The 9,722-nt window shown below is 43.1% G+C and overlaps 1 protein-coding gene across 2 annotated transcripts; it reads right to left on the bottom strand.

The window, feature by feature from the left end:
• Positions 1 to 459: 459 nt before the first annotated feature.
• Positions 460 to 9,483, bottom strand: CDCA7 (cell division cycle associated 7). 2 transcript variants are annotated; one of them, XM_021552378.3, is made up of 10 exons: positions 9,448 to 9,483; positions 7,912 to 8,037; positions 7,425 to 7,535; positions 5,780 to 6,031; positions 5,321 to 5,398; positions 4,451 to 4,642; positions 3,862 to 4,002; positions 3,280 to 3,429; positions 2,560 to 2,696; positions 460 to 2,255 (listed from the first exon to the last, which is right to left on the bottom strand). In XM_021552378.3, the coding sequence occupies exons 1-10, from the start codon at positions 9,466 to 9,468 to the stop codon at positions 2,225 to 2,227; spliced, it is 1,239 nt and encodes a 412-aa protein (XP_021408053.1). In that variant the 5' UTR covers positions 9,469 to 9,483; the 3' UTR covers positions 460 to 2,224. The 2 variants fall into 2 exon arrangements, with proteins under 2 accessions (XP_021408053.1, XP_077640950.1); XM_077784824.1 differs by having other exon boundaries at positions 4,451 to 4,639.
• Between the last annotated feature and the right edge of the window lie 239 nt (positions 9,484 to 9,722).

Raw genomic sequence — 9,722 nt, 5'->3', positions numbered from 1 at the left:
GCTCCTGAGAGGCTGCTTAAGAGCTTGTTTGAAAAAGAATAAATAAATATATTTAAATGGCAGACACATTACTCTTCAACTCGTGTCCAAAATTTGATCCTCATCCTTATCAACTCAGAATATAGACATCTGGTTTAAAAAATAGACAAAAAACAGAAGGGTAAAACACACAGTACATCTGCCTAGAGCATGTATTAAGCCTGAACTAAGCACTCTGTATTTTGACCATCATCACTAAGTCACCATGTGCTGAACAATTCACTCCAAGCAGCACGAGTATCAGAGCAAGCCTGATTCTGGAACACAGGGCCAGAGATGATAAGATGTCCGAGTCCCACTGATCCCCCAGGTATTATGGGAACAACCAAGTCCTTTACTTCACAGTCTAAGTTCACCTCAAAGTGATAAATTAGAAGTACAGCTCTAACAGGCTTTTTAAAACCAGTTCAGAGACAAAAATATTCTAAAACTGAAAATTTTTATTTTCAAAATAAAAATTTTTGTACAGAACAGTGTAGATCTGAGTAAATCTAAATACAGCAGTCTCTGTAATATAACACAAGGGTCTGCTTTTAGCACAGTACTTTCACACTCTAGCAATCAGAAGGCAAGCCAAGCAATTAGGAGGGAAAAAAAAAAAACAACCACTTTTATCTGTCAGAACACGTATTTCTAAAATGAGTTCCTTCTTCACAAAATGTTCCTAGAGGGAAAAGCACTCTCCACACCTCAGATTGCACAGCTATTCACACTATAAAAACAGACTAAGAGGGGACAGAAGATTTTCAATAGGAGAGATGATTTATGAAACAGAACTGCAAGTCTGAGACATAAATATCTGTTGTTTCTAAATTCCTCTCTCCTCCCCTCCCACACACACTGATGCAATTCCCAGAAAGGTATGAACTATGGATAATTTTGTATACACACAGTGCAAATACTGCACAGTCACAGAAGTGTAAACCCATGGTGATTCTTCTACTATTCACCTGTACATTATTTATAGCATTAGATTCTAAACCTTATACAAAGCCTGCACAGTAGTTTCCATAACAAAACTAAGCACATTTACACACTTTATGGTTCTCTGAATGCAACTTGCATGGCACCTTTTTTTTTACAACAGAGTACAGGAGACCCCTTATGTGCTCAGCATATCAGAAATCTTCAGCTCCGTTTCTGCTGTACTTATATTTCACAAATATTCCACAATCACAAAGAGCTAAATACAGAAACATTCATTGTCTGTTTTCCTGATAACCAAACTAAACAACCTTTCATCCACTTAAAGATGGCCAACAGCTACATGACCTGCCACCCCTCTACTTGACCAAGCCGTGGTCTGGAGATATCCCTCTTCCCCAGGACCACTGCTGACTCTGAAAAGCAGTTCTGCAGCTGCAGCAGAAACAGGGAAAAGAGAGTCCACCAAAACAGTAATTTAACATATGGAATATTCTGTTTTAGACAGTGGTCACTACACAACATATACCAGTTCATTCCCACCACTGTCACCAGTAGGCAATGCTAGTGCTGTAGAAGCTACCAGCAGTGGCCTTCTCTCATCTGAGCAACAACACAAAGTGCCATGTCAAACAGTGTCTACTGCAGTTTTTACTTCAGAGAATCTCCCTTGAAATAGCCAGTGTGAACTTTTAGTACTCTATAAAACCAAATATTAGTGCTTGGAGACTGCTCAGCTGTGATTTACAGGGCTTCCTTTTGAAATTAAGAACATGTTGTTGTTTCAAAGACTTCTACAATTCCATTTGATCATGAAGTGCCTGTATTGCAGAACTTGGCTGCTTTGTTCTGTGGAAAAAACCACCCCAAGTTTTCAGAACATCTCTATCTTTTTGTAACCAATTTTGGAGCACAAGTAAACCTGCAGCATAGATTGCTGCCTGAATGAAACTGGTGGCTTAAAGCCACATCTCCTTTGAGGAAGGAAAAAAAAGAAGTTATTCTAGTGAAAAAAAGCTGATACCATCTGATTTGCAAAGTTGTCTAAAGAGAAAACAATGGCCTGTGGGTGAAGACCTGCATTAAACAGCTTTCCTAAGTATGGTTTATACTGAAATAAATGAAAGGGTTTTATCCTTTTTTTACCCAAAAGGAAAGGGAAGCAGAGAAGGCTCTTTGCAATCTCATTTGATTAAACAATTCACTGCAGGCAATAATATTATGTTGGTGAAAGAATATGTAATTTAAGGCAGTCACAGCTTCAGTCTTCCATTCCAAGTTCTTGCTTCAAACTGAAAGGCAAGTAAAAACATGAGTCAGCTTGTAGCACAACATTGAAAACACTGAAAACTTTGGACCAAGCCCTGACAATACACAGAGGTTGAGAGCTAAAAGGCAGAGTGGATACATCACTTGTTTCAGGTAAGAACCAGTGTATCAGAAAAATCACAGGGCAAAATCTCTGATTCTGGAGGCAACACAGAGTAATCTTGAGATTTACCTGACAAACTACAATGTGGACATCTTTGCCCTCCCAATTCTGAGATGCTTATCCCACTTCATGCAACCACATCACTGACACAATGGCACACTCACCTTTTTAAGTAGGCATGGACATTGTCAAAGCCATGGTACTTGGCCAGATAGACCAGGACACCTGTGGCACATCGGCCATCTCGTTGTCTGCAGAAGCTACAGTTGCAGATTCCACGACATGGGGGGCACCTCCATGTCTACACAGAAGAGAGACAACAAGAAGCCCTTTTAGCTGAGATGCTACGCCAGATGTAACTCACTCACAACTTAGGAGAGTGCCCTGCTACACAGCGAGTTCTGCAGTGAACATCAGGACTGCATAAAGTTGTCTAAACCAGTACAAGATAAATTCCTCAGTCTGTAGGGGATTAAGCTCTCCACTGCCTGCCTTGTACATAACCACAGACAGCATTTCACTCTGTTTTAACTCCTACATCACAGGCCACAGCAGCAGCACTTTGTCCACAATACAGTTCCTTTCCCTAGGGCATTAAGCACTAATGCAGAGGTAATAATAAAGAGGATGCTATTTCGATGCTCAAATATAAGAATATTTTGGTTGCTGCTCTGTTCTCATACTTTACTCCTGCAATTAAAACTACAGAAGTAGTAAATACAACAGGTTCTACACAACACAGTTCTGTGATTCAGGGTGAACCAAGCCACGAGTTCATGACATACTACAGCACTGTAAGCAGTTATAAAACCACTGCTGCCAATGAGCAATACCCCTGGCTGTGCAAGTGAAGCACAAAAAAGCACCACTGAGCATTGTCCTACCGGGTCCAGCAGTGCTGCTCTGACATCCTCCCCGTATCTGTTGCGGAGGCACGGCCCACAGAACTGGCCCCGCACTCCAATGCAGTCAGGGTTACGACAATTTGTCTTGGTGTCTATGGTTTTTTGGCGACACTGATGACAGGTGGATCCCTAGAACACAAAAAAACCCAAATAAGACATTTAAGATGGCATTTTAGATAGGGGGGAAAAAATCATTGAACAAAATCTCTTTGGCAGCTAGCAGTGCTTATCCTGAAACAGAAAGCCACCTTGCAAGTTTGAACCAAGACTGTTTTAATACTGCATCTTCAGTGTGTGGTAATCACTTCCCCTGGGTGCTATCACTTAGGTATTACAGTTGTTCCAGAGCAAAAGCAAGCTAATTGGCTTGGTAAAGGCCATTCTACAAATTCAGGCAAAAGTAAGAAGGGACACTTCAAGATCTCAGACATATTTCTCCCAAAAATCACATCCTCTCTCAGTGGGAGGGAGTGTACCCTATTGATGCTAAAACACAAACACAGAATAACAAAAAATATGACTTCACAAAGTACACATTTCACAAAGCTGGAATATTCTTACCATGGCCCTGTTATATACTTTTTCTCTTGCAGATCCACAGATATTATCCAGCTCTTCTGCAGTTATGTCCTCAACTGGGCGCACAACGTGTGGAAAAGCCATGGCACCACGGTGACCCCTCCTGGGAGTACGGGCTTCATGCTGAATAGCAAAGACACAATACTTGCAATATTAGTTTGGGCAAAAACTCTACAAAAGCGAGGATCTTCACAGTAATGCTCAAGTCTCAAACACCCATCATATATTTAAGCAAGATGTAACAGAACTTTCTACAGATGTATGATATGGATGCAGCTTTAGCATCTTTACTTGATCTGTCCCCTTCAGGGTGCAGTGATGCTACTGATCTTGCTTCACTCCTACTGGAGGTGCAAGAGGAAGTGGTTTTTCAAGGACCAGGAAGGGAAAATGGAGAGCACATACAAAATGCCCTTTTTTTTAATTGTCTTTTTTTTTTCTTTTAATTCTTCTAAGGCTATGGCATACTGATAAACCTCATCAGCTCTCTAGAGATCACTATTTTCTTGAAGGGAAACCTTCTTACAAAACCACCCTCACAACCCACAACAAAAGAACTAGATCATCATACCTCCAGGTATTCATCAGACATCTTTCTTCTTCTCACTAAGATGTACCGGTCATCTTCTTCTTCTTCTGGTACAAGAGTGGGAGGACCTTCAATCAAGGACCTGGACCTGGTGTGAGGCCGAGAACTCCGGTCTGGGTTCCTCCTTAAGGCACATTTGGGCAACGAACGCCTTGGAAGTCGCTTTGGTCCCTGCTAATGTTTAAAAGCCCCTAATGAAACAGGTGAAAACACAGATAGCTCCTGACCCTATACTGAGCTCCTCCCCTAAAAATGCCTTCCTCTCGTCTTTTCCAAAGACATGTCTACCCTGTCCCAGTCTGAAAACCAAAAGGTAAGAAGATCCTAAGCCATTTCACGTTAGGCATTCTGCTAGTCACAGAGAAACAGACAAAAGCAGCAAAACCCGTTGTCTGTGAGGAGCTGCGACTTTCAGCCTCGTTCTAATCTTCACCCAAATTACAAACACATCAACAATGAAATTCATTACACTGCTGATTCACAGCCCAACCTTCTTAAAAGTCAGGCTAAATGCCAGGTGTTTTTCAAGGCTCCAAACTCACAGAATATTCAGGTCTGAGCTGCCCTCCCTTGTCTCCAGCCTTTGTATAAACACATATTTACACAGCACCTTGTTTGGTTTTATTGGCCTGTGGAGACACTTAACCTTTATAAATTAATTTGTTCTGCTTTGTACCATGGCAAATCAAAAGAGCATTACACAATGAGGATACCCATTTTAAGAAGCAATAAAATTCTAACTGGACTTTGATTTGCACAGTTTATTAAGTTTTTACATTGAGAATCCTGCTTTGTAATGTCAGAATTTGACTCTTAGAAATCTGAATGCAAATCTATTAAGTTTATACTCACATGACTGACAGCTGGCAACGATTTTCTCCCACCAAAGATACCAGAAACATTTTGCAACTCAGCCATTAGTTTTGCAAGCTAACAAGAGAGAGAAAAATGAAGCAGAGCTTTAAAAGGGTATTTATGTGCTATTACATACTACTAGGGCAATTGGCTAAAAGTACAATTACTTATAGGAAACGCAGTCATTCTTCAACTCTTTACGTTTATGTCTTATTTATGTTTTAGTGACTGTAAGTAATTTGGAAATGCTCAAAACTTATTATGTCGTTAGGCTTGCAGCCTATGGATTTTCATATGCCAGCAAATACGAAGTACCAGATTTAAATTTTAGGAATGCAAATTTGTCTTAATACATTCACATAATTCCCTTTACAGTGAATTTAAACAGAGGTCCCCCAAGAGTTGAAAGGGAGGGGGGAAAAAGAGCCAGTTCACAGGAAGACATAGAGTACTTGCCATTGCTTTGTTTTCCTTTATGTTTAAAGCTCTTCTTTCTAAAAACACAGCACCATTTTCTTCAGTGTCAGAATCTGAATCTAGAGTGGGCATCGGTGTTTCAGGGACAGGTTCCATGCCACCCTTCCTCCTCTCCGATCTTCGAGGTGGGAACTTCATGGCTACTTTCAGAGGAACAGGGCACTTCTTCCCTCTCTGATTGATCTCACTTTCAGCACTTGCATCATTCTCATCTGAATCTGATTCCAATTTCTGTTAACAAACCAAAATGGTAGCATGTAAATCTAGGAGAGTTGCTCTGCAGTTAAATACAGTGGACAATGCTTTGTCTAGGAGTAGTTTAAGAGGCTACCTTGCTGAAATCCAGACAGCCAGTCCTAGTGTTCTAGTGTACTTTGGAGCAGGAGAAAAGGAGAGGGGACACAGGGAAAAAAAATCTCTCAAGGAGACTCACGTGGTTGTGCCAAACACACCAGAAAAGGGAGTGTAGTATTTGCAGCAGTTGCAGCAGTTTCTGTGTACAGTATGAGAAAGAGAACTGCCTTTAAAGGACTCAATTTTGCTACATATAGCATTTGGTTGCAAAAAATGTCACTATGCAGTTGTCTGCACAAGGTCAAACTCAATTTTGTAAACTGTCAAGTACAGTCATCTCACAGAATCAATGATAAAAAAGGAAACTTCCTTCTAGAGCCAACCAATGAAATAATTATGAATAAAATCCCAGTATTTTCTGATCTTTGAATTCTGATGTCTTGCTTACAAACTTCCCATGAACGATTCAGTGAGGACATAAATTATTTAGTTAAAAGCTCATTATGCAATAGGCTTTGATTTTTCTTTTTAGACACAACAAGACAGTCTTACTTTGGTCAGCAGTAAGAGTGGATATCAAATAGCCATTTTTATTTACACTGGGTTTTTACTAAGCAGGTATGTTATTCTGGTTATACATTATGGCTAGTTACTGACTTTTTTTCTACATATATATTCTAGCTTTGTCTCCTACTTACTCTTTTTATGCTGTGTTATAACTCAGATGTGATTTCTTCCAATTAGACATTTTTCTAGTAATTTCTCAGCATTTCTCATCTGCCCTGAAGTTATGACAAACCTGATTTTGCCAAACGTACTACTTCAGTTTCTCTTCTGAAGAATATCAACTATTGATCTTTTTGAACAATAAAACTGATGTCAAGGAAAGGCAGGGAGGCAGATTTCACCACCTATGGCTATCTCTCTACTGTTGAAAGATGCACAGCATTCCCTGTTACCCTGCCAGAGTGGAAGTCTGCATGTCAAGACACACAGGAATTTTTCCAAGGCTTGCTGGAGTCCATGGGCTAGCTTCGCATTTCATATTGAGGAAACCAGAAATGTCAGGCTCCAATAGAGTAACATCCAGCAAGGACAGTTTTAAGATGTATATTTCAAAATACATATGGCAGACTTTAAAAGTTCTGTATCTTGAGTGCTTTTCAGAGAGACAAAAAGAAAACTAGACTTTGGCTACTTGGAGTGTTTACTAAATGAAATGATGCTTCCTTCTGAAATACTGAACTTCAAGCTGAAGTTGGCTTATTTTCCAATTAAGAATGTGTAAGAATTTAAATACAAAATAGCAAACAAAAATCAACTGTCTTACCAATGCATCTTGAACCTCATTTTCTGAAAAGCCACAGAAAGATTCATCATCAGAGGCTTCATGAAAAATTTTTGCCAGTTCTTCTTTAATATCTGACCTAAATTTGCATTTCTACAAAAAATAAAATATCCTTTAAGTTGTACAGAAATTTTTTAACATATATATGTGCAGTACAAGCAAATATCTTTTTAATAAAAAAAACAGTTAAGGCATCTCAGAAGGGGTTTCAGAACCACAGCTGTAAATTACCAGGCACGTTAGATTAGGTGACATATCAAAGGCTAGAATTGATAGTTAATCTGTTTCCAACAATTACCACTTAGAAGCATAAATAAAGAGTGAAATGAAGTTACAGGATGTAGCACAGGTTTATAACTACTATACAAAAACATAAGCAGAGCAAGTAGCTTTACATTGTTAGCTTTACATTTTTGCAATCTTTACTAGTACTGCATATATGATCTTATTTTTCTTGTACTGTACTTACTGTGTTTGCAAAATTATCAGAACCAAAACTATCACAACTGTCATCAGAGGATGAGGATGTTTCCATGGGAATCAGTTTTGTATTTCGAAAGGTTCTGAAGCTTCTCCTTCCTGAACAACCTCGGCGCTACAAAAGGACAACAGCAACACCATTAAAAAGAGATCTACTGCAGCATAGTAGCTTTTAAGAATGTCTTTTGACTGAAGCTTAGGAAGTTTGAACATTTTAGGATGTTTAGCAATCTTGAATGCAAGTCAGAAAACAAACATCAGCTTTAAAATAAATCTCAAAGTTAGGAATAACAATAGTTTTTACTCTGATACAGTTCTGATCGTTGTTATAGATGAGTTTCATTCAGGATTTAAGAATAATTAGTTTATATAAACAGGCAAGTGGAAATAAGCATATAAATCATGTCATTCCCCAGTCATCATAGCCAGTCACGGAAAAAAGTGCAAGTACACAAAAAGTACCTAGAAATCTACTTTGATTCACTTATTACTTGCAGTTCGAGGCAAACACTACATACTCTGCACCTCATAAGGAAGGGCCAAAGAATCCTACCCACAGATTTGAAACAACCGTTCTAGACAAAGCAGCTTGCTATTTTGTTCATTTTGCCACCGATTTAGAAGATTTTTTTTAAAGGGCTTCAGGTTTTCCTTTCCCAGGAAATGTTTCTACTGGCAGTGACCCGTTTTATCCCCCGAGGCTGGCATCGAGGCCGTGGGGCAGACCCCACACTGAGGTGCTGCCTCGGTGATGAGCGCTGGCGCTTCCCGGGCCCAGGGGCTTCAGGCAGCAGCTGCCCGGGCCAACCTGGAGCCCGCCTGGAGCCCTCTCCTCAGCGCCGCTCTGCCTGCGGCTTTTCGCTTCACAGCTGCGCCGGCACCGAACTGCGGCGCGGTGCCCCAGGCACGAAAGGGCGGCTCCGGGTGCCGGCCGCCGCGGCTGGGGGTGCGCGCAGCCGGGGGCACCGCGCCGGGCCGGCCCGCTCCGGGAGGCCTCAGGCGTGGAGCGGCCCGGCCCCAGGGACCCGGGCTGGCCAGGGCTCGCAGACCCGCCCGTCCCCGCCAGGGGCTCTCCCCGCCTCCCGCGAAAATGGAGCCGCCCCGCACACACGCGGCCGGGCCGACCCTGCGCTCCTTCCCGCCCGTCCCGTCCAGTCCCTGCGGCGCAGGGCCGCTCCCCACAACACCGCCCCACCACCGGCCCCGCGCCCCCGGCGAGGCGGGAGCGACGGGCTCCCGAGCCGAATTCCCAACCCAGTTAGGCGGGCAAGGGCACCGCCATGTACGGGGCGCCCGAGCACCACGGTGGGGCAGGAGAACCGGAGCTGCCGGTCTGAGTGGTGGGGCTGCCCCGATGTCGTTCTCCCTGGGGTGCCCAAACTAAAGACCCTCCCCCCACCCGACGCCACCAGCACCCCTTTCGCAGCGCAGCTTAGTCCGGCTTGCCCAGGTTCGCAAGACTACGGGAGCGGCGGCAAGCGCCACAGTCTCCCCCCTCTCTGCAGCGGCGGCGGGCAGCGCTCACCTGCGGGCGCGGCGGGGCCATGCTGGCGGCGGCGGGCGAGCGCTGGAACTGAAGGTTCGCGCCAAAGCGGCTGGACCGCGGGGGGCGGGGCCGGCGGCGCCTTTCCCGCGTTGCCGCCCGCGTCCTGGCAGATGCAGCGCACACCTCCGCGGGGTCAGGCACCCGGCGGGCTCCCCTGGCCCTCCCCCCTCTGCTAAGGAGCTTATCAGGTCTCTCGGGATATCCCCGAAGGGGCCAGTGCGGAGGTCCCCTTGTTTTGTTTTTTTTTCTATTCG

This window comes from Lonchura striata, chromosome 8, assembly GCF_046129695.1.
Source record: "Lonchura striata isolate bLonStr1 chromosome 8, bLonStr1.mat, whole genome shotgun sequence".
NCBI classification, from domain to species: domain Eukaryota; kingdom Metazoa; phylum Chordata; class Aves; order Passeriformes; family Estrildidae; genus Lonchura; species Lonchura striata.
The sequence above is the reverse complement of the archived record's forward strand: the minus strand, read 5'-3'. Positions and strand labels throughout refer to the sequence as shown.

Bases quoted from the DNA above. Each gene is read 5' to 3' on its own strand.
- CDCA7 (XM_021552378.3), bottom strand. From the start codon at position 9,468: ATGGCCCCGCCGCGCCCGCAG. The intron at 8,038-9,447 runs GTGAGCGCTGCC...GTCCTTTTGTAG, and splicing joins TGGCCCCGCCGCGCCCGCAG to CGCCGAGGTTGTTCAGGAAG. The intron at 7,536-7,911 runs GTAAGTACAGTA...TATTTTTTGTAG, and splicing joins CTGATAATTTTGCAAACACA to AAATGCAAATTTAGGTCAGA.